The sequence below is a fragment of the Euwallacea similis genome, chromosome 35, assembly GCF_039881205.1.
Source record: "Euwallacea similis isolate ESF13 chromosome 35, ESF131.1, whole genome shotgun sequence".
NCBI classification, from domain to species: domain Eukaryota; kingdom Metazoa; phylum Arthropoda; class Insecta; order Coleoptera; family Curculionidae; genus Euwallacea; species Euwallacea similis.
The window spans coordinates 467,759-492,821 of NC_089643.1; the positions used below are offsets into that span (position 1 = coordinate 467,759).

Sequence of the window (25,063 nt, forward strand, 5' to 3'; positions counted from 1 at the left end):
TTATGTACCTTCGCCTGGGAATTACCTTTTACTAATAACACTTACCTCTTACCTAATATTGAGCACTCAAGATTATTGTTTCTATCGGTGTTTAAATTTCAATATCCAAAGTTATGATGATCGATAACAGCAATAACACTCATGTCAAATGTAATTGTAAAAGAATATGAGGTTCCAGACCTCTTTTAAGGATATAAGTAATGAATTTTGGCCACTTTAGTCAAATAAGCTGTAAGGAAGAGTGAGAGCAAATCAAGTACTTTGAGGGATACCTAGTGTCAAACCTTCCTTAAACCCAACTTAACGGGTGCTAGGGATGTGGGTAGTGGACGCATGCGCAACTACTCTGCTTACGTCATTTGTGACGTCGGTCATCAGCAGTTTTGGGATTCATTTTTAACATTTACATTATTTTTATCTCTCCCATTTATCTATTCTTTTCTTAACTGCATAACGCGCTTCATCAGAGGATAAAAAGAAACTGAAAAAAGAGTAGTAGATGTTTAATGAAAAGCTTTTATGAGATAACTGAAAAGTAAAATGCAAAAACAAGTGTTTTATATATAAAGAAATTCTTACAAAACATAAATTAAACACTATATGACAAACATTATCAAGTACAACTAACATTTTTATGTGGATTGGAAACTAATACATAACTTTGACTAGACTTGAAGTAGGTATAATTGAAATGAGTCACGTTTCAGATAAAACACTCTCCTCAATAGAATATATTGTTAAGATCAATCCTTCAAACTAGGATCAAAAATTTTTCAAACTAACGCTTGTAATAGGAATGTGTAGGCTGACTTGTTTAATTAATATATTGCCTGTTGTTCTCGTCCAAAGGAACAGTGAAATACTTCTGTACCCACCCTATATGGTTGTACTTATCACCTCCAAAACTAAGGATCATGTGCACCGCGACGTAGACTACAAATATAATGTAGAAAACTGCATAAATGTAGACTAAAACCAGCACAATGATGTTTTTCCCGATTTCACTTATGACGAAGAACACGTTGATGGCTATTATTGCCACTGCCAGTAGAATTGAAACTGTCTTATATCCTCTGGAAAATAATGATTTTTAAAGCAAAATTTTTTGAAGGTTTTTAGATGCTTACATTCCATTTACGAATTTTCCCATTAGCCGAGGATTGCTGGTAAAGGCAATGGTGGGGATCAGTGCGAATGGTAGCTGAAGACTCATAATGGCATTGAGCAAGTCGTTGAGAGTTGAGAGTTGATCCAGGGTGCTGAAGAAGGCGGTAAGGAAAGTGGGTACCATGGCAATGCTTCTTGTGAAGAGAACCCTCTTCCATTTCGGCCATTGCAAATTCAAGAATCCTGCAATTGCAAAAAAATCATTGAAGTAATGAACAGAATGATTTCGTGATTAACGAATATTTTTCAGTAGATGTTCAGAATTTAATTAAAAAGAAGCACTTTTTTGACTTTAATAACGGTCTTGAGTATTAAATAATTTCCATCTTCAATCATGGAATCACAACATTAGAGCATCGTTCTGACATCACGAGTGGCTCTGCAACACCGCTTCTGTGTGCATTAGACAAAAACAGCAATATATTCTGAGCAACATTGGAGCCGACCGTATTTTGTTTTTGGTTATGTCTCTGTGAAAAGTGAACGATGGCTACCATTTCAGGCAAAACGTGTTTTTTTCGATTATTTTTATTAATTAAGTGCGAATTTAATAACGAGTGCGAAATAAATTCTAGAGGAAAAGGTAAGCAAACGATTTCGGTTTAGTATTTGGCGAAGTGATTGTGAATTCTTGCTATAAAACTCGAAAATGCACCATTTCCGGGAACCCCTTTCATTGATCCATTTTTAGTAAGAAATTATGCGTATTTTCAGTTTTTTTAGACTCACTTTGGGATTTAGGATAAACCTGGCAGAAAAGATCATGACAAAGCAAGTCCCCATCGGACAAACTAAATTTCCTGGATTTACAGAATTTTATTACTGCATTATGAGAAATTCCTCTGAGATTTTAAGTGACTAAAATTCATTTTCGCCCTATATGTAATTTGATTAAATTGGAACTAATGTGATAAAAAAATAAACACGATGAAGCATTCCAAATTCCAAAATCGTGTCGTTCGTTCGTGTAGGTTTATTGTGAGGTGAAGAAAATTAGAAATGTGTGAATAACTGAAATTCATCTTCATGTGCTAAACAGAGTGGCTGTTTTAGTGTTAGCTTAAGTATTTTCATTAGAAAAGGATCAGAACTTGCCTTCCATAGAAAACTGCCCAGCATAAGTACCAGTCATGGTAGAACTTTGTCCGGCAGCTAAAATTCCAATTGCCCAAATAATCATTGCAGCCATCGTATATGTGCACCCCAAGAAAACTCCTCCTTTATAAATGTCGGGATCCACTATTTCGTCATTTGCCTTAAAATTAAAAACTCAGATTTTAAATTTAAATTATGAAGTTTAAAATAATTTAGAGTTAGAAAGAGAAATATTCAGAAAGCGGGAAATATACATACATCAAATGCATCCTTAGCTATGTCAAACATTTTGTCACTTTGATTTCTGCAAACATCCAACTGAAACATTAAGAAACGATTTTTTGATTCAGTTTTTTTCAATTTTCTCTTACCAGCTCATTGTTAGTTTTTTCAAACATGCCAAATGCAAATACACCAACAACAAAAATGTTGATAACCAGACTGACAAGCAGAGCAATAGCACTTTCAATGGCAAAGTACAAGTTGGCCTCGGAGATTTTTTCTGGCTTTTTCCTGTCCACGTTTCTGGACTTTACCAAAGCTGAGTGAAGGTAAAGATTGTGAGGCATAATGACAGCCCCCACAACCCCTACGGCTTGCAGTAAAATTTCGGAATCACAGTTGTGACATCTAAAAGTTTGAATTCAATTATATACATATATTCTATTCAGAAAAATTTTAGTTTAAGTGCAACTTACACAGGGTAAAAGAGACCCTTAGTGACTTCTCCGGAAGGTGGAGCAGACACTACATATTCATATCCGAAGGTTACCCCCATTATTCCAATCAAGAGACAGAAAAACAGTTCCAACTTCCTCAAACCGTACTTATCTAGAAACAGGAATGTGAATGTGTCGATGATTGTTATCAGGCAGCCACCCCACAATGGAATTCTAATACAACGTAACATTGCAGTTTTATTTAAGAAAGTGAAGGATCTCTTACACTTTATTTGATAACATGTAAATTGCAATGGCAGTTCCTATAACTTCTTGCATGTCTGACCCAATAACCGCAATTTCGATCATGAGCCATAAGAGTATCCTTGGTAATTTTTTGTATTGTCTATGGCACATTTCGGCCAAATGCAGCCCTGTTACCACTCCTAGAAGTTTTACGTGAGTGAGTTTTTGATGGGGCATTTTGTTATTAAATTACCAAGTTTTGCTGCTAAGCATTGCATTACAAAACCAAGAATTGTGGAGGCAAATAGTACCCATAGTAACCGGTATTGAGCAATTGCCCCTGATTGCAGATCACTTTCAATGTTTCCTGGATCTAGGTATGCTATGGACATGAGAAATCCAGGTCCGGTGAAGGCCCATAGTTTTCTGAAGCTGAATCCAGTCTTGGGAGGAGCAAAAATTTAATCAGCAAGTTGACAATACAGTGTATTTGTTAGTCTTGATTAAGTAATTTTTATTAATAATAAATCTGATGTAAATAAGATAGTCAAACAATATTGGTATTTCAAGAACGAAATACATATTTATACTAGAGATTATTGTCTTATTGCTGTGAATGTTACAATATAAAGAGTGATCGTTAAAACAATTCTTGAAGAAGTCAGTGAGTATTAAACGTAGGGCGTGAATTAAGCCACTTGCTGGCTGAGGAATGTATCCAAGACATACCTCTCATATTTCAACGGCTCCTTGAAATTTTTTAAATCCAATGTTAGTTGCTTAATGATCCCCCTGTACCTTAATTAGTTGTTAAAGAGTGTATTCTTACCGATTCTGTTTCTGGAATGTCAATTTTGTTATTAGAGAAGTAGGTTTCCAGATCCCCATTGTGTTCATAGTAATAAGAGTCTTTGTAATTTTTCTTCTGACTGGCCTGTAAAGTTAAATGTAATTGAATGGAAAAAAATTAAAGTTACGAGACTAAAACATGCATCAGGAAGCTCACATTACGTAGTAATAGGTGCTATTTCCCATGGTTATGTATAAAATTAATGTGGAAAACAGGAATTTAACTATTAATGGTCATTAAATTATGGGTATTGGATTGATTCTCCCATGACTTACGTTATTAGTTACTATTTGAACGGTGTGATATGTTAAAACTAATAAAAATAAATGTAAATTGGATGATGCTCGTACATATATTACGCACTTTAAATGGTTATTGTGTAATTTTAGTTTCATTTGATGCACCCAATTTACATTTAATACAAAATTAATGCATTTCACGTTATTCTATTGCGCAAAAGAAATACATATAGTGGCTTTGTTTGTTGCACGAATTGGAATTTTCATGTCAAGTATTGAAAATCAGATTCGTTCCACTTAGCAAGGTAACATCGTTAAATGTGTTGTGATATTTATGATTAGAGATTTTTAATTTAAAAATCGACAAAAATAATGTTTTTTATATTAAATAAGATGCCCTGCATGTTATTTTGGATATTTACACATCAAAATTACTGGTCGAATGTTCTAAAATATGTGTCTATATGCTCTAGAGAAGCCCTTCTCTAACAAAAGTTTCAGAAGCTTAAAGAGAATATTTCTGCTTTAAAAATTGATTTTAAAAACGACTTTTAAAACGAGAACAAAAATCATTAAAAACTTCTTGTAATCTACATTAATTATCAGTAATCATGACCTAGGTGTGCCACATGATTTTAGTCACCTCCTTATCTTCAGCCTTGTCTTGTCCCCCAGCAGTCATTTTGATGATTACTCCTCACTATTATTGCTAGCTGACCACTACTTATTTACGTGTAAATTTGATCTAATTAATCACCGACACAGATTAATTGGCACTGATGTATTATGCAAAAACAATATTTTATTTACAAGTACTTTTAGGAACTACACAGGTGTTGTTATCACAAACCGGCGACGTTGACCGAACGAAATTCTGCAACAATGGAAAAATTAAAACGTCCGTGTTGACGATTTTTCCTAACGATTGACTACTGCGACGAGATTTTTTACCATTATTGCGACCGTCCGCATGTGCGACTTTACCTATAAGTCGTTGATAAAGAACCTGAGCGGGGTTTATATAAGTTCCTAAAACAATAATCTTCAAGTGGACATTATAAAGAGCATCTCGTAGAGCCGATTACCGTAGCTGTTAAACTATTAGAAATAATAATAATGCGCTTACTACATTTATAGTTTGGTCGCTTTTCGCGTTTGGATTTGAGGGAATTTGGCGATCAAATGTTTCGTTACTGGACAAGATACGAAATTCCATTATGCCTTTATTTTTTTGCTTGTTTTGAACGTTAATAGAGCGGAATAAAGTGTCTCGGACATAATGAGTGTGTGGATAAAAGTCTTCATATTACACTTCACACTTGATTATAAATTGCATATTTCCAACGTAATAATAATCACAATATGAGTGCACTTTGCAATGAAATTAAGCTTTTTATCGAAAATGCTATTCTCAAACCCATCCATAAATAGAAATCTTGTAAGTTTTCAAAATCCAATAATTGACAACAATGCACTGTTCTTTTGATTTTTTGAAATAATCTATGTTGTCTACCCTCTTCATAAGTTTCCCTGCAGATTGAATTTTAAGTAAGTTTAAGTAATTTTTAAAAATAGTTTTTATTCCTTATTATGCCACTCCCATAGAATTTGCAGTTTTCTCATTTTATCTTGGCAAAATGGCAGTTTTCATCAAGATGTGCCTATAAGACGAAGGGAACTACGTAATTAATGATTAGCGAGATCAAGATTATGGATATTCCAGTGATTTCTCTTTTATTTGGGTCTCATGTTTTGAAAAAGACTATTGCGTAGTTTCTAGGAAAATTAGTGTATTGAAGAAGTTTGAGGATTTATTGCCATGATAATGGAAATGGGCCAAGAAATAAATTGGAAATATGGTGGGAGGTCCAGAGGACCCCTAGCATGCAATCTGGTCATGAGACCACTCATCTTGTGATTAGAGGAAGGAAAATTTGGAAAAGCAATTAGTGGTTTTAGAGTGCGTTTCTATTTCATAGCAATTCGACTCTTTATATAAAGAGTGTCTCACGAGATATGGTCTCATTATTTCACTCTCACTAGTCCATTATTATATCTATTGGGCAGTCAGCTACGAAATGCAATTTACAAGTAGCAATAACGCACAAATCTTTGAAATTCAACTGACAAGCAACCAGTAATACACTTCCAATGGCCGTATCGTTCTGCTTAAACTGTTGCTTTATGAATCATACTTTACACTTCAAAATGTTTTATTAGAACTTACTACCAGTATAAACCTTAAACACAACATTTCCAAAATACTTTCTTGTTTGCAACTTCTCAGAACGGACCAACCACAATAGATATCTACGGAAATATTACCATGGACCTCTTGGATGAATTTCGTATTGATGGAAATATTTTGGATCATTCCATAAAGTGGCAGAGATGTTACTTGACTATTTTACTTTCTTCAGTTTTTAAATTTTTTTGGTATTTACCGGGAGCTAACAATGTTTGGAAGCTGCTAAAAACTAAAGGTTTGAGATATTAACACTCAAATTTTGAATTGGCGTTTTTCCAAAAAATGAAAACAGTAGTACTTTGTATGCTCTCACGCTCATATGAGTGAAGAATCGAATTTCAAAAAGCAAGGAAAAGAAAATGTTTGTTGATTTCTTTATTCTTGCAATTCAGTCCTAATCTGCTTACAGCACTAGTAGATTATTATCACAAATTATTATACCATGCATGGTAATACAAGCGAAAAGTAGACAGGCAATCAACAATACACTTGCACTAGTTGATATTAGACGATATTAATGTTATTACTTCTAAACCCTATGAATGTATGAATATTCATATTTTCAATTGACCTGAAAATATATTTTTTTTTAGTCAAGGATTATATTGCAGATGTTCCACATTTTCTATCAACTGTTCAACACGCCATAGAATACTTTTATTTGAAAGAGTCATTTAGAATTGAATACTTCTTTATCCAATCATTATATCATGAGTCTGCATTAATGGATTAATCAAAAATTCCACAGTGATCACACACTGCAGATAATATGTTTTTTAGTGCGAATGGAACACAAAAAGTCAAACACTAATATTTTCTTTGATCAAAACGACCGTTTAATAATTAAAATTATAAGTCTTTTTATTGTCATAATAAGTTTCAAATAAAATATCTATAACATATGCTATTAACAATACTATATATTACTATGGGCATAACAAGAAACAACAGATTTATCACAGAGAAGAGATGAGAGATTTTTAGAGGTAATTAGTAAGTAACTACTGATGTGAGATGAATTGAATTAGTGGAAACTCTACATAGAGCAGGCTACTACAGAAAAATTATGTTAGTATATGAAAAGAAGTCGTTAGTATTGAAATATAGAAGATAATGTAAAGAAGATCAAAAAGCGTTTGTTAAAGAGAGTTGTATACGTAGAAATGAGGGGATGAGTTATGTAACAACATAATAACGAACGAAGTATTTGGTATGAAAAAGCCAGAGACTGTTGGGGATCTATAGAGTTAATAGTCATTTTCTTCTTCACCTCCTTCTCCATCTCCTTCTTCTGACTCCTCACTGTATTCCTCTTTTTCTTCTCCATCGCCACCGCCTTCGCCTCCTAAACAAACAAATATGGTGTTTAATGTTAGATGTGAAAAAGATTTAACATCAAAGCAAAGCAATTTGATAAAATATTTTGGAACCTCCCATGTAAACAGAATGTATTCGCTCACATTTAATTCAATACGGCATTAACGAGGTTAAAAAAACAATAAACCCTAACAAATTATTTATAAATAGTTGTTTCTGAAGGGTGATCAACTGATTAAGTAGATTTTCCGATTAAATCAACAAACAACAAGCGAACTCGAGTGGTCGGAAACTTTTGTTATCTTATATGTTTCTTACGAAATAATCTATACGTGCTGATCGTGGTGTTCTGCATTCGGTAGATACGTAATAAATAGTTGAATATAAAAAAAAGCGGATATCTATGAGAACATAATTTTCCTATCCCAATTTTTCGATATTTGTTATTGTTGTATTTAAAAAGTTATTTTAGTTATTTATGTGGAGGTGTTGATCGTTACCGCCACTTACTTACCTTCAGACGATTCGGCGTTTTCGCCTCCTTCACCCTCACCTTCCGAAGAGGATCCTTCACCATAATAGCTACCACCGCTATCACCTCCATCACCATCTTCTCCGAAGTAGTTGAACTCAGCTTCTACCTTCTTTTTGGGTTGTTTCTTGTTTTCACTATAACCGCAATAATTATGCTTTTAATACGTTGCTGTAAAATATTTTACAAAATTGTAAAATACCCTTATATGTAACCATAACAGCTTATAAATATAAGGATTATGTCTTATTCTGTTAATTCTGTAGGTGGGTGAAAATTATAGGCAAATAATATTGTTCAAATCGTTAAAAAAAATAGTGTTACCATGAAAATGGCAATTTCCACGGTTTTTCCACTAATCCATAAACTAGAAGATACTGAAAACAACGACATTTGAATTTTATACTATTTTTCAGGGAATTAAGTCATTAAAAAATAAAAAAGCTAATTGGCCCATGAGGGGATCGAACCCGCGACCTTCGCGTTATTAGCACGACGCTCTAACCAACTGAGCTAATGGGCCATATAACCGTTTGCTTTTATTTCCGCAATACATAGTACAATTTCGATTATGTTTAATGTAGACAAAGTAGAAATCATTTCCCTTAAAAACAAACAAAGCTTTATTTCATAGATGAATTAAAATATTAATGCTAATTTAAAATGGCAATCAAAAATAGCACTATTAGAGCTTAAATGACTTATGGGATCAGGTAATACTGCAACAGAATTCAATTGCGGGCATTTCAATCACGAGAACTATTCTAAAGTTATTATTGATCTGCCAAGAAATATTGCCTTCGGAACCCGCATTTAGAGATAGAGACTATTATTCTGTTGACTGATTTTACTACTTGTTTCGCAGTTATGTAGGTCTTACGTATTGTCCTCTAAAATTACAAATATTCCAAGGTAAAGTCAAAAAGATGGAAATTCATATAGTAGTAAAATATTGAGTAGTTCTTACCCGTCTTCGAAAACGGAATATTCCTTCCTGGATTCCTCCCCAGAAGCTCCTTTAGCTAAATAAAATTAAGAAAGAAATCACATTAACAGAGATTTATAAAATTCAATAAGGATAATTTCAATTTAATACATTTATATTCATAATAGTGGTGGACCTGGAATGTGACCAGATAGATTTAATGATCTGTAGCCATTTGATGAAAACATGAATTATTTAATAAGGCTTTTTCATTCTTGTAAATCCCTATTTTTTACAAGTGGATGAAATTGTGTTTGTTGAATGGGGACATAAACAGTTTAAAGTTCTCCCAAATCTAAAGTCTAAGTTCCCAAATATTTTTCGATTAATTTCAAATCATATTGACCTTATTATATTATTTCCTTTATATATTATATATCATTTCCTTGCAAAAAAAATACAGAAGTCGACAGTTTTTATTAAACTGTACAGGAGGCAACGTCGCGTTTTGCTTTTGTTTTTAAATCGCCTTTTCATTTAGTAAAAATGTGTACTTTTTAACAGGCAATGTTGCCAAGTGTATTAAAAATTAATTAATACATATTCATTTATTTTAGGTTGATTCTTGAATATGTGTTCTCCATTAAATGGTGAGATTGACTGAATAGTAGGGGAATATATAAATGACTGAGTTTTACCTCGCAGCTCAGAATATTTACAATGATTTTAATGGTTAATGATAATTGTATAATCAGCATGTTATGATGAACGTTATATTAGGCGTGTCCAAATGAAATATCCATTTGACTGTTCTCTTGCAAACACAGTCAGTGAAATGTTATACATTGATTTTATGAGTAATTACAGACGATTCCATTTATCCAATAATCCCATTGTGTGCCATATTTTTTTCTATCTACAGTTTCCTCTTCCTGCTACTTCTTCGTGCACATATTAATCCTTTTCCTCTCTCTTTTATTCTGTTAGTTCTGGTCCCATGCATAACAATTAAATATACTTCTACGGTGTTTCTTTTTTACAATATGTACCTTCTTCTAGGACCTTCTTAATGCCTTCGGCATTCAAATTGTCAATTTTGGCTTTGTTTTCCTGCCCATACTCGGAGTGAATTTCATATGCATACTTGTCTCCGTCCTTCTTATGGAACTTGTCCCTATGCAAGTACCCATCTTGCCCTTTATTATTCATGGTTTTAGAGTAACCATGGAACTCTCCATCGTCATTCTCAGCGTCGCCGTAGGTGTAGAGAAAAGCGTCCTTTACACCTAATGAAGGATGAGAAGTTGTCCTTTTTATCACGTTACAGAATTTGAAACACGATTTTCCAAATTGAGTCATGATTATAAATATTTTACAGCGATAGTTCTTTGCACGTAGCTGATAAATTTGCGATCAGAAAGTATGTTCAAGAGTCTTATTTATAGGACTTCGTAAAGTGGACTCTAATGACGTAAATCTAAATACCTGGCTTGATTAGATCTCCTATGTGCTTGGGTGCGGCCCTGGCCTCCCTCACAGTACTTTCCACTGTAGCTGTATCATCTGGCCCTTCAAACATCAGCTCGTCTTTTACGGGGATAGCTAAACTACCCACCAGCAACATAGATAAACAGATGAATACTTTCGCCATTTCGAAATAGGACTTGTTGAAAACCCTGAAAGCAACCAATTTATACTTAAAATTAAAGCAATTCCGACAAGAAAAAAACTTTAACAATGCATGATATGGTCAATTTAAATCTGAGGATACGCCTACGTACTAGTGAGTGTTTTGTAGGAATTATGCCCAATAAGTGTGATTTATTTCTTCTTTAATTGTAGGCAAGCATTAGCATGGCAAAGCTCCGCCATATACCTAATTGTTGTATTTCGGGTTGCCTACATTAAGAAGGTCTAGTTATTGGAGAATGAGCGTTTACATGATTCACCAAATTGATAAGCTTAAATTCAAGGTAGTTCAGGTTCAGATAATGCTAATGAGACAACGTACGCTACTGCTTTTCCTAAAATTTAATGCCTCAAATTTACTCTCTAAGCTTTAGTGGTTTGTCAGGAAGAATAAATTTCGTCATAAAAATTTACTAATTTACAACTGCCCTTATAGGTAAGACGCACCGTTCATTCTTTAACATTTTCACTTTCCAAGTTTCCATTACTTTATTTAAAATTTTGCTCTTTATCTGTTAGAAACCAGAGTCGTACCACATGGAGCTCCAAAGTCAGAAATAAAGTCATCAGTTAAAACTTGTTTTGAAGATTCAGTTATCCTTTAGTGAAGTGAACTTGCAACTGTATAATGGATTGCCTGCATTAAGGAACCAATTATCCTAGAATTAGCTGAATTGGTTACGTTTACATGGTTCATTAAACTGAGATTAACTTAAATTATTTCAGATCAGATTAGTTATATTGTACTTAATGACGCCACTTGGTTCTCGATAATTTAATGCTTCAACTTCACATTCTAAACTTTCGATAGGATAAACCAAAGTTGTATCAGAGACTATTGCTTAAAATTAGCTTTCAAGATCTTAGTTGTCCTCGATTTCATGGGATCAGCCTAGAAAAACCTTTGAAGGTATCTATATGTATTTTCGACGTTTCAACCTTTGTTTTCACTATGGAGTCATCCTAAGAACAAAAAAACGAACAAAACTAAAAAAAGCCGAATAAAAACAAACAAACAAACAAACAAACAAACAACAAAACAAAAAAGATATTAACTGTTATCCCCGCGTTCTTAATGAATGTTCAACTAAGCGCGTCCCGCCATCAGAGTGTATTATCCACAAAAAAGAAAACGACACCATAGACGTTGATTGTTATCTTTCTACCTATTTCCCTTCCTAATCTGTCTTCTCTCAAGTGTTAGTTGTTATACATTACATAATGAAGGAAGCAATACTAACTAAATACATAATTGTCCTGAGGATGACTTTGTAGAGGTCGAAACGTCGACAATAAATAGTACAAATATATAAAATATGTCTAAGGATTTTTGGCCTATTCCCACATACTCTCAGACCTATTGACTAGAATCTAGATCCAAAAAATGATAGAGAAGTCACTGTCGTTCTTTGTGTCTCGTAGTATGATATTGTACTTCCAGTGTTGTATGGCGGGTTGCCAGCATTAATAAGTAATTAGTTATCCTAGATTTGTTTAAGTTAATTTAATTAATTCGTCGTTCATTGAAAAGAAGCTCGCTTGTGGAAACCGACATAAATGCTACAATTTGACGGGATTTTTTTTGGCAAAATTCAATTTTCTTATGCCTATTTGTGCAGTTGAAAATAGTTTTGAGTTAAAAGGGGGGTGAAAGTGCACGAGAATTAAGGGGCTAATAAAAGGATTGACGGCATTACATGCGATCTAAGATAAGCGAAAAGTTAATAAGTGCCACTCAACTGTAGAAACAAACACTGAAGTGATCATCACATTTAATGACATGGAACTCATTGTCTGATTTTCCCTTGCATGAATGACTATCTAAGATACAGTTATACTGACGGAAACCTACCGAAATTTCCACTGAAAAATCACACAAACACTTCCCGGTCGAAAAATGACCAAAACTGATGTACAACCTTGTCTTAATACCTTTGTCCAACAGTTTGATTGACTACACAAAGACGCTACAACAAAACGACTCTCTTATAAACTGTTTTTTTTTGTGAATCGCGCGAGGTAGGAGGGCAAATCGCCGATTTTATGCGGTTTTTACGAGTTAGATAATAAATTTAGTTGCACAGTAGCCGTTTTTGTAACATTACTCAAAGAAACGGTGTTAAATAAATATATTGCAAAACGCTACGATTTATTCGAATTGATTGATAATCGGAAAAAATCTCCCAGTCTAACACAATAGTGGAATTTCGTGGTTTGTAACGTATAAAATTCGATTTTTCGATTGGTTGGAGCCAAGTCACATAAGGGAATTCTTACAGATACGTTATTTAGTTTTTGTTGGAAATTTATATAGTTTGTGACCTAGATATTGCCACATGACGTCGCGGTTAAGCGACCTATACATAATTTTACTGAAAGTCATTAGTGCTGATTAAAATAAGTTCGACGCACCTTTTAATTACTCTATTTTTATTAATATTCCCGTATACACACTCCTCAAATTCACCTTACATGCAAATACCAGAACAAATTGTCGTTCCTGATTAATTATTTTAATTCAACCTTAATTTAGTATGTAGGCTAAGCACGTATGTAAGCCTTAATTGCTTTTCCATTTTCTATCATGCTCATGTGTGGTGACTTTTTGATTAAATAAACGATGTAAACGTAAACACTTTTAAGGTAATTAGTTCCTTAGTTCAGGCATCCCAAAGTCTAACCGCGCATTACGCTTAGTTACGTTTGTGAATAGCTAGGTTTACTGCGGAGACTTTCTAAGGTAATGATTTAAACTATTAAAACTCTTGCTTGACTCGATTAATGCGGAAAAGGTTAAGTACAATTTGACATGTACTCGTTAGATATTTAGACTTCAGAAAGCCATTTTTTATGAACAGCTACCCTCTTCGAATTTGCATAAAAACCCCGATTTGAAAGTCATTCTCGGGCATATGAACTTTAGCTATATTCGTGTAGCATTACAAGTAAGACATTAAAAATCTCATTTTGAATCATTAGCCCAAACCTTCTTTGAAACGGCTCCAAATTTCCAATTTAGGGGCTGTGAAAGGCGCATTTTCACATTTTTCGTCGTTTAACTCACTCTAATAAAACATTAGCCATATTCGTGTAGAGAAGAAGAATGGAGCTTCGTCATTGAACTCTTTGGAACTTTCTTTTTCCATTAATACTTTTTCTACAAGAGCACGTGCCTTAACTTTTCAGGCGTCTAGACGTTTAATTAACCATTAGCGTGCGGTAAAATCTTTACAGGCACACATTTTTACACACGCCAATTAGATTTGCGTGCGTTAAAGCTGGTAAACGCGTAAAATTTCAACTCGCAAATGCGTGCGGTAAAGCCAATGTATCGCATCCTTGTAGGAAAATGCGCAAACACAACTCGTAATGTTAGTTAATGAATATAAGCATTCTATAACTTTATCAAAGAATTTCAGGACCTCCAAGTGTCGCAACTAATCTCGAATAAGCTCAAGTGTATGGCAAAATATTTTCTCTCGCACATACCACACACATAAGTATTCCTATTTTTAACTACCAACCAAAGAGGCGTATTTTTATCTTTTTCCTCATTGAATTTGTTCCAAAGAATGATTAAATATTATTTACTTAATAAGGTTAATTAAAGTAGAACGAAAATCTCTTTAATGATAATTTGGTATCGCTTTATTTTTATGTACTTATTTGAATTATTTTTAAGCTTTAATAATTAAATTGCGACAATCTAGGAAAGGCGATTCGTCTTTTTTTAGAAAACTAGCTTGAACTTTATTTCTCTAGATTTTGGATGTCTCTAGTCTAGACCTCACATTTCCCTAAATTGAATGTAGAAAAATCGTACAAAGAGAAGTTTTTAACTTATGATATATAGGATGACGTCGTGGCATATGCAGGAATTAGATAAAAAGAGTTAGGCATATGTATATGCAGCAATCTTGATATGCAGAATGGTTCAATAAGACGTGATGATAAAATGAATAATTTTTTTTCTGCTATCCTGCTTTTTCGCTATGTGGAAGCAAGGGGTCCCGAAATTCTCTGCCATGGAGATTTATACGGTACAACTCTTATATTAGGCTTGTTATTTAACCTTTTCCCTCTTGAGGTCTCTTTGTGGTCTCTGATGATTCATCCTGTAGCTATCGAAGGCGACTAGCTAGAAATATGGAAAAATGTCCATTGATGCTCTATACAGGATGAGTCAGAAAGAACACCAACACTAACATTAAACTAGAGATACTCGACACAATAATATTGTGACTGAGCTCAAATTAGCTTATACCAAAATCGCTGACTTCAGGTGGAAATGAGCAGTTTTTGTTCTGGAGCAGTTTTTGCCCAAAGCTGTATTATTTTCTCGTCGACACTAAAAGACATCGATATTTAAGTAATTTTCATTAAAGACAACGTGAGACAAAATAAACACGTGTATCTCTCTTGATAAGTTTTTTATCAGCTACAAGGCCCGACGCAATATTGGTAAAAATTGATTTTATTCAGGATCGCGCCGAATTGAGTGTTTCATATTTTACGATAATTTTGCTTCTAAATTGTTGAAACGGTCCAATTTACCTCTGAAGAGTATGCAGTTTTGCATCTTATTTATAGCGAAGCAGGATGCAACGCTAGAGAAGCTGAGAGTCTTTATGCTGAGCTTGCCTCCATTATTTCTGCGTTGTCCAGTAAAAATGACTTAAATATCGATGTTTTCAGTGTCAACGAGAAAACATTACATTTTTGGATAAAAATTCTTCCAGAGCCAAAAGGCTCATTGTCGACTAAGGGCTTATATGGAAAAATTTTCTACCGCAACGTCCCCTACAACCTCCCCGAGTATGGCACCAACTTTTTGAAGTGCTCTGTATGCTAAACTGGGCGTATAATAAGTGGCATTTTCCTGTTTAAATCGTAAATTTAGATATTCATTATTAATAATCAATTTACTCTCTAACAAATAAATGATAATACAAATATTTAATATTGTTTTTGGTCCACTGAAACGTGTTGAAACGCTTCGAAACAAGCCGCGAAGTGGTTATCATTGATGAAATGAAAGGAGAGAGAATTAACCAGATGAATCAATTTTAAATCGTGTTTGTTTTTTACTTATATTCATAATTTTCAAGATATTATCTAACAGAGTTTTTGAAGATGGAAATTTCCTAAGACCCTCGATCGCAATCTAACATGTTGCGCCGTGACGAATGGATTATTGAAAGGCTTTTTGAATTTAAAATTTTGCCTACTGGAGAGGCAGCAATGTTAGTTCTTCGCCTTATTTGATAACGATCCACTCAAATCCAAAAACATGCCGATGTATCAGTTTTTCCACAGCTGTTCCATTTCCACGGCATGCAAATTATTTGCATCCCTAGGGAATTTCATTCATGAAATTAGCCAAACCGGGATCAATAAGGACGGTCCCACACACGTGTTGCTCATGCGCACTTCCCACCTAGAAATAGACTAGAGGATCTCACCTTCACATCGAAGGACATTATTTATTGTAATTTACCCATTCACTCAGTCACACGGGAGACATTTAAAAGTGACGCTTTCGTTACAGATCATCTAACTTCCTCCGGACCGACTTCTGCCCTGCTCATGCGGCAAACTAGAGCCGAATTTGCTAGTCTAAAGAGGGAGGAAAACCTATAGAGTGAACCTGCCAATGCAGCTAAAATCATACAAGTCATACAGGAGTCTCGCGTCGCCCAAGGCGGAACGTATGAAGTTTTCATAGCTGATAAGCCCACAATTGAGGTGTTAGATAACGAGATATATCCAAAAACAATCTGTGTCACACGCAGTTTGCATTCACGTGAAAAATGAATGGAAAACTGGCGGTGCCTGACCCGAACTGTTTCAGAAAGAGGTGAATTGCAAGCAGTGTATAGCTGTGGGGTCAAGGTGGCTGACTTTGTAAAAAAACTAATGTTTCAGGTATGTCAATGCTGTTTCAACATTGAGAATTGCAACAATAATACCCTGCTAACTATTTGTTCTTTGCTTCAATTTTTTTGCATTTCTTTGCCTAAATTTATTTAGATTTTAATATTAGGAAATGCTCGTTTCAATATGGTAAGTTCACTTGAACTACATTTTGTCAGGGTTTTAATGTGAAATAAGTGCTCTTTTGCAACTTAGTTGTGATTAATATAATTTCAATGACAGAAGAGAGCGGGCTTACAATCCGAAGAAAATTCCCATCGACATAAAGACAATTCTCATAATATTGTAACATAGCTTACAGATGTTCTATCATAACTAAAACCAATGATCGGTGGCTAGTTGCAGTTTTGAGATCACCAATTTGTTTCAGAAAATAGATTTATTTCAGAATTACAATCATCTATCAGACTGTGAAAACAACAAATTTCTCTTAAATTTTATAATCGATTTACCTTTTCCACAATCTAGTACATGAAAATTATACTGAAGTGAAGTATAATTACTTAATAAACGCGCCTTTGCAGCAAAGGCTATTGACTTCATTTTAAAGATATCAAAAATCTCAATAAAATTTCCCTAACTCTAAAGAAAGTTCTTACAATATGGCAACACCGGTCACAGTTTGATAGCTATGTCGTGCCTTCTCTTCGAACTTCGGCCCTACAACATGCCATTCTGCAATAAAACTAATGCTATTTGTTATCATTTTCACGGATGACTGTGTTTTTCAAGAAATTGGTCTATGAAATTTACTAATAAATGCAGTAAAAAAGGGACGGACCGATCCACCCAACGGAGCCTAATAGAGCCCTTTGAGGCAACCAATTTGATTTGTATTTTAAATGAAATTACTGTTCGGGTTCCCAAGATATCGGCTCTTAAAATTTGAAAAGTGATTACAATTGGGCACCTCCCGTGTTTTTGAAAATTTTTAAGTTAGTTCAGGTTCGTTTCAAGAGACCTTTTCTACCAAATTCAAGAACAGACTCAAAGAAACTCGTCCAATGCGGGCTGATAAAACTCGTCGAGGCTATTAATTTGACTTGGGTTTCTAATACAGTTGCTCATCTGGTTCCCAAAAAATCATCGCTTAAATTTAAAAAAGTGGATCAAAATCAGTACGTATCGCCAATTTGTAAATTTTCAGAAAAAAATTTAATCTTTTGGTCTAATGCTTATCACCTCAATCAACAGAAAATAGATCCTACGTTGATCCTGGATGCTTCGATTGAGGCTCTGGAAGCTTAAAAGTACAATTTGAAGAACCTTAATTTCGTGAGACTTTCAAAATTGCGAAAGTCTATATGAATGTTCCTCCATATCTCAGGAACTAAAAGAGACAGAATAGCCCGCTTACTGTAGGCCGATAGAGTTAATCGGGCTATTAATTTGACAGAGGTTTTTAATGCAATTACCCTTCGGGTTCCCAGAAGATCGATACTTACATTTTGAAAAGTGGGTCAAAATGGATATGCCCCATCATTTTCATGTTTATTTTTCTGATCAGCAGATATGGATCCTATGTTGACCCCCCCATTAAGACTCTGAAACTTTAAAAATGTGATTTAAATGGCGTTCGTTTGGAGGGACTGACAAGATCGGGAAAAATTTGCACGCAGAGAAATTCAGTGCTGTGCCCAAGAACTCACTTACACCTGAGTCTGTTACTGACTAAAAAATAGCTAAATTCTTCTGTGATTCGAAAATTTGTAGAAATTCTGAGAAATCATGTAAGTACGACAATGGTTTTCGGAAATATTGAAATTTCGTACTTTTGAGTTTTATAAATCATTTGAAAAAAGTCAGGAGCGTACCTATATGAAATTCAAAATCATCAAAATGTGAAAGAATGAGTTGCTTATCATATAAATTTCATGAATTTGTAGAAACTTCGGGAAACCACATTGGTCAATATAGGCGTTCATAAAAATTTCAATATATTGAGCGCTGTAAAAGTTCCTTGTCAATTAAATATCGTCCATTTGAAGCTAATAAAGACTAGGGTGCACAGGTCATCATTTTCTTCAAACAAGCCATCGATCCAAATGGAAAAAACTAAAATTGCTTAATCTTAAATGGTACGCGAATGATGATTAAAGTGTAGTATCCTCGCAAATTTCAATATTTTGAGATTTTCAATACATTTTTTAAAATTCCAAATTAAAGCCTCCAATAGCGTTTTATTTATTATAGACGATTTTATTATTTTTTCCAACTTGTAAAATAATTTTGACTTATTCTAAGCCCTGCTTTAGGCATTTTATGGCAAAATAAAATTAGGCTATTAATCCCGATAAGTTATTTCGATATATCTAACAATATTTTTTACAGTAATCCAGTTGCACGGTTATTTTAGGATATAGCAGATAGCATCTGATGAAAAGCATCAAATTCGTTTTTCTGTTCACAAACAGAAGAATACTCCAAATCGAAGTAACAGAGTACCCTCTTGCGAAAACATCGCAGTCAATTGCGCAAAAAGTCGCAGAATAACTCAAAAGCCCTTCTTCGTAGACAGAGATTTCTTCATAGATCAATCCCAAGTCAGTATATCCTAACCCAGACACAGAATCCCTCCAAGGAAGCCAACGTAGTTCCTGACTCTGGAGTCAGGATGATAAACTGCCTTTTCGATGTCCTGTACGCAGCCAGTGATATACTCCCAATTCCGCTGTTTACAAAATGAGATCAAAACGAAAATCAGTCACAATTTCCACTCCAGGTGCAGTGGGTATCCATTCATTTTCGTACCTTAGGGGAGACGCCACTGGGGCAGTCTTGAACGCAGTAGCTCCACCTCAACAATATTTATACAGACATTCTCCCTCCTTGTTGAGATGAACTTCCCTAGTTGGTCGCTAGGCAGGCGGAACTGAGTTTACTATGAACTCTCTACTCTTTCTTGAAGTTCTTTTATAACTGCCGATTGCTTCTTCAGTGCTTGCTTAAAATATTCCTTCATATTGGCGACCTCATGTTGAAATGCAGGAGATCATTTTCGGATCCCCGCATAGTAGACTTCGTTTTCACGTAGCTCTTCTCATCAGTGTCTGCAGGTCTTCGTCCATATAATATCTTTAATCTTTAGAGAAAGCGCGCCTAGAAGTAGTATATGGTGTGTCCTTAAATGTGGATTCAGCTCTTATTCTTGCTTCAACAGGATCTGTGCACTATGGACCTGCAAATGGCACAGCAAAATATTCTTAGTTTCTGTTCTTTGTGGCGGCAACAGGCTTAGTTAAAGTGCCATGTCTAGATTGAAAATAGACACTTTCCTCTAAATTATATCCCCGATCATATCAAGCTCTCGTGAACGACCACTGACCCCGCAGTGGCTACGGACCTCATTCCTTGAGGTCCTAGCAAAACTACGTTTATCATCTTCCGTAATATACCTACTCTGGTTTTTTCAGGGAAAATGGCGGCTTTGGAAACTAAGCATTGCAGTGCTGATCTTTTTAACCATCTACAACGTGTTTTTGACGGTGAGGCTCATGTACGCTTCATTGTGTAAGCAAAATTCTGAAGTTATCATAGCCCGTGCTGAAACTCCACTAAGGACAGATTGTAATGATGTAAGCAGTAAGTATCCGAAAATTGGTATATCATGATGTGTACATTGATTAATCAGAGAAAAATGTATTTGTTCTCAAATTGCACTAAAGCAGGTATTAATTTCATCACCTGAGCCTCCGTAAATACCCCCAATTGAACATTAAATACCTCGCATTATCTGGGATTTAGTGGGTGCATGATTCATTTCTTTGGTATCTCCATAGGAAATCAGGCAAAGCCGGCGACAAACAAGGTTCCTAATAAGACCCTGGGAAATAATGTCCTGGAGGAAGGTCGCAAAAATCCAGCTGGGAATGGAAAATATGCGTTAAATCTGAACTTAAGCCTAGGAAGGTCAGATGCCAGACTTGGGTATAAGCTTTTTGATAATGTCCTCGTTGGCGAAAAGTACATTCAGCTCTCTGAGACTTACGAGACTTGTCTAGCTACACAAAGTTCCTTGGATAAGATTGCTTCGCTTATAGAGAGCAGCCTTTACTGGGGTAAGTTGCTGAAAAGGTTTGATTGTAACTATCACTACGTTCCAACAGGGGGTCCTATATCATTGGCAGCATTCGCAGGCTCTGAAAAAGAATTGGGTAATCTCCTATTGTATATTCTATATTTGAGAAAGTGTAACATAAGGATTAGAGAGAAAGTTACGTTTCATATAGCAATAAATAGAGGTAGTAAGGGGCCAAAAAACTATGACGTAGACGAGGGAGTTTTGGAGAAGCTTGACTGCGGAAATCCTATGGCAGTTTTGAAAAGCCTCGCAATTCAGGAGACTATTAGAAGGGTATATGAGGAGCCTCTTTATTTGAGAAATAATTACGTGGATTTTTTAAAGCAGAATATTCGCTCGTGGAGAGGCAAATTGCCCTATCCTCAGAATCTACTCAGAAATCTTGCCCGGAAAAATTGTCAAAGCAAATACGTTTTCTTAACTGATGTCGATATCATTCCTAGTAAGGGTATGGCTGAAAGTTTGAATAAATTCTATGGCAAGTTTCTTTACACCAGCAAGCTATTATTACTAAAATTTGCAATTTAGAAAACCAGAAATGCTCTGGTAAATGTGCTTACGTTGTGCCAACTTACGAGCTAGATGAGAGGGTGTATTTCCCACCGAATAAGACTGATTTGGTAAGGATGGCCAATAAGGGTCTCGCCAGACCTTTCCACCACAAAGTATTTATTTATAATCAATATGCCACAAATTTCAGCAGGTAATTGTTAATACTGGATGCAATAATCAAATGGAACATTGCGTGTTACTTAAAAATGCAGGTGGCAGCAATACAAAGACCCAGATGACCGAGTGAGAATTAGCCACCCAGTAACTAATTTCGAGTTCCTTTATGAGCCTTTTTACATATCTACCGACAACGTGCCACCCCACGATGAGCGATTTGTCGGATATGGCTATACCAGGAATAGTCAGGTGGAATACTCAATTAATGTGATGCTTCAAGAAACGAATTTTTGTCTTGCAGGTATATGAGATGTTTGTAGCGGGCTATGAGTTTTTCGTCCTCTCACCGATCTTCACTTGCCATTGGGGTCTTCAAGTGAAGAAAAGTCGACCTCCTTGGAGGGAGCACCAGAATAATTTAAACAGGAAGCAATTCGATAACTTCAAAAAGGAAATTTTCGCCCGCTACAATAAAGATCCCTTAAATATGATCAAACATTGACGTTGGTAACTCCATTATGTGCGAATTTATTTCACATATACATATATAGGGTGGCCTAAATCCATGTGACACTATTGCTATCTTCAAAACCATAAGACATTGTTTAAATTAGAGAAAAACTGTCATTTTTGAAGTCTTTTAATTTGTCACGTAAAGTTATGTAAATTTGTCATGTATGTTGCCATACAGTTTTCAGTTTTTGCGAAATTGAAAAAAATATAAAATTAGAACTGAAATTTTTATTGATTTTTGTTTTTAAAACTACAAGTCTAATAAAAAAACATTTAACATAGGAAAATTTTAAATTCTTCAATTTTATACGAGGAACGAATTCACTTTTTCCAAATAGTACTTAACGCCCGAAATACCGGTACCACAACACTTACTTTTTTTTATATAGACATACATTTTTCATATATATTATTGCCTTTAAAGCAGGGCCCATTAAACTAGCACTACAACTATGCAGTAAGTGTGTGGTTTTCAACGTTTTATGGACAAAAAATCCATCATCAGTGTTTTTTAATTGGGCTTTTTTTCACGGTTTTGTTGAGTGTGGTCTACGATATACAGACAGATATACGACATTTCAGAAAATACTTGATTGTTCATTTTTATTCCACCAAATGAAAAAAAGATTTGGGAATTTAATTGCAACAAATAAATAGGACAATAAATATCACAACTGATCGTAGCAAGGGATATTCCATTCCTACAGCTCTCGTTTTAAAAGAAAACTTGACTAGAAAGAAATCTGCTATAGAATGGATTTTCCATAGATCCACTAAAAAAATTTCAATAGTCACATTAATTAATGGTGAAGGAAAATTAAAGGCGTGGGGCATGGAAGTAAACAGAACAAAACGAATGTTTTCAGCTACAAAGACAAAAAAATCCAGGTCCGTATTTCAAAAAACTGCGATGGTACCAATATTTCGGGCGTTAACCGCTATTTTGAAAAATTAATATGTTGTGATAAACTTTATAGCAACGCTATATGTATATAGCAAACTAAAGATTCGAAAAATTTCACGTACATTCTAATTTAACTAACTTCGTATTTTACCGTTTCGAAGATTGCAATAGTTCTAGATGACATTTAGGACACCCTGTATAAATATTGATTTTGTAATATAGTTTTTTTAGACTATAATAAAGGTTTTTATTTTATGTAATTTACCTTCAGTTCGTGTTCGTGTCAATCAGTGGCAACTCCAAATTAGAGTATTCAGCTCTCTATACATTCCAACACCCATTTAATTTCTCAACGAAAACTTGCTTAAAATCGAATTTAACTTAGAGCAAAATTACCCCGAGGAATTATTTCAAAGCACAATAAAATGCAAAGTACAGACATTGTACCCAAAATCATTTAATAATGTTTGTTAAGCTTATTATATGAGTCAAATTTCAATAGTAATCAAATAAAAGTAATTCATCATTCCTGCGGTTTTTATACTCTTCAGCAGATAAAAAAAGCAGTGTTCTATAAACCGTAAGATTGCCAGTTTTCAAGGCGTGTGACATTCTTCATCACAGGATGTTATCAAAGGAAGTTGCAGCTAAGGGAATTTTCCCGATAACTGCAAATTTATAGTTACAACCATTTCTTCCTTCAGTTGTGTATAGTAAATGTAGCGATTTTAATGATAATAAAAAAAATCATATTCCCGGTTTTATTTGCTAAACAGTCTCCCAATCTGACCAATTCAAAATAGCTGTATTAAGGTAACGACGGTATTTTGATGCACTTTTTGAAGTTTAATATACATTTTTCTTAATTCCTGGATTTGTTAAGGTTTTGAAAGTATAGTAAAAACATACAAGAATTTATTAGTTTATTTCGAAAACTTTTCGAATCTTTAAGTCTTTAAAATAGTGCGTTGAAAATTTTTTAATTAAGCACTATAATTAAGCAAAAAATAGGGTACTTACAATGTTAACTATTTTTCCCTGTAATATTAACATCAAAATTGTACAAAAATTATATAAAAGAAATCGGGTGTTTATTGAACTTTTCTGACACAATCCAATAAACAATGTCAGCACTACCTAAACCACCTTAATAGATAACAAATTCTTAGGTAATTTCGGTTATAGCTCGCTTAAAAAAAAACAGTGAAATGCATTGCACTTTAATTCTTATGGCTCGTGAACAAAAATATCCTGTATGTAGTGTTTATGTTTCAAGACAAATATTTTTGGATTTGAAAAAACTGAAATTTTTCGAGTCCATATGTTCATGATTTATACGAATATTTGGCATGCATAAAACCAGGGACGTAGATGACAATTTTAACCAAAAAATAGAGTAAAGATTAAGATATTTCGATTCCAACGATATTTAGCTTCGCGGTAGACATAGTGTTAATACACTAAGGTCAAAACTCGAATTAGACAACTTCAATTTTTTAATCCGGAAAATACCATGGATAATGTATCAAGAAAATTTTTAACTCAAAAAACCGTAATTGTCCAATTAAAAGTTTGACCTTATCACATCAACACTGTAGCGTACTTTGAAGCCAAATATTTTTGAAATCGAAGCAACTCGAGAGACAAAATTGTCATGTACGTTACTGGTTTTTTGGTGACCATATTAGCGAATTATTAGGGTGCGAAAGGATCACATTGTATTTATTACGTTAAAACCGCAAAAAATATATCAGACAAGAAAGATATAATTAAACTTGGAAAAGTGCATCACAATTCCGTCGTTTTTTATTTATTGCGTCACCTTCAAGCAATGCTAAGCACTACATGCTACACACAGGTAAAATTCTTCCGCCACACAATTTTTAGTTTAACTACTCACGCTTAGAAGGCGAAACATAAGAGTTACCGATTTCGTTCTATTGGAAAGGCCTACTTAGCATAGTGATGTATAAATGGCGGTGTGTTAAGGTGTTT

General features: G+C 34.4%; 3 protein-coding genes and 1 non-coding gene across 5 annotated transcripts; 1 reads left to right on the forward strand and 3 right to left on the reverse strand.

Annotated features, from left to right (window-relative positions):
* Window positions 1–514: 514 nt before the first annotated feature.
* Window positions 515–5,290, reverse strand: LOC136418513 (protein Malvolio-like). Its single transcript, XM_066404594.1, has 10 exons — window positions 4,900–5,290; window positions 3,997–4,101; window positions 3,421–3,610; window positions 3,208–3,367; window positions 2,961–3,155; window positions 2,634–2,892; window positions 2,521–2,580; window positions 2,263–2,422; window positions 1,128–1,350; window positions 515–1,073 (listed from the first exon to the last, which is right to left on the reverse strand). The coding sequence occupies exons 1-10, from the start codon at window positions 4,936–4,938 to the stop codon at window positions 815–817; spliced, it is 1,650 nt and encodes a 549-aa protein (XP_066260691.1). The 5' UTR covers window positions 4,939–5,290; the 3' UTR covers window positions 515–814.
* Window positions 5,291–7,406: 2,116 nt separating this feature from the next.
* On the reverse strand, window positions 7,407–12,929 carry LOC136418474 (uncharacterized). Its single transcript, XM_066404539.1, has 6 exons — window positions 12,820–12,929; window positions 10,764–10,954; window positions 10,328–10,564; window positions 9,321–9,375; window positions 8,336–8,490; window positions 7,407–7,849 (listed from the first exon to the last, which is right to left on the reverse strand). The coding sequence occupies exons 2-6, from the start codon at window positions 10,927–10,929 to the stop codon at window positions 7,752–7,754; spliced, it is 711 nt and encodes a 236-aa protein (XP_066260636.1). The 5' UTR covers window positions 10,930–10,954; window positions 12,820–12,929; the 3' UTR covers window positions 7,407–7,751.
* Window positions 8,803–8,876, reverse strand: TRNAI-AAU (transfer RNA isoleucine (anticodon AAU)). The gene has a single exon. It is a non-coding gene; the product is annotated as a tRNA-Ile (tRNA).
* Window positions 12,930–16,734: 3,805 nt separating the features above from the next.
* Window positions 16,735–23,266, forward strand: LOC136418520 (beta-1,4-glucuronyltransferase 1). 2 transcript variants are annotated; one of them, XM_066404603.1, is made up of 8 exons: window positions 16,735–16,892; window positions 20,315–20,483; window positions 20,681–20,959; window positions 21,008–21,255; window positions 21,310–21,460; window positions 21,511–21,685; window positions 21,747–21,900; window positions 21,953–23,266. In XM_066404603.1, the coding sequence occupies exons 1-8, from the start codon at window positions 16,782–16,784 to the stop codon at window positions 22,151–22,153; spliced, it is 1,488 nt and encodes a 495-aa protein (XP_066260700.1). In that variant the 5' UTR covers window positions 16,735–16,781; the 3' UTR covers window positions 22,154–23,266. The 2 variants fall into 2 exon arrangements, with proteins under 2 accessions (XP_066260700.1, XP_066260699.1); XM_066404602.1 differs by having other exon boundaries at window positions 21,008–21,460.
* The last annotated feature ends 1,797 nt before the right edge of the window (window positions 23,267–25,063 follow it).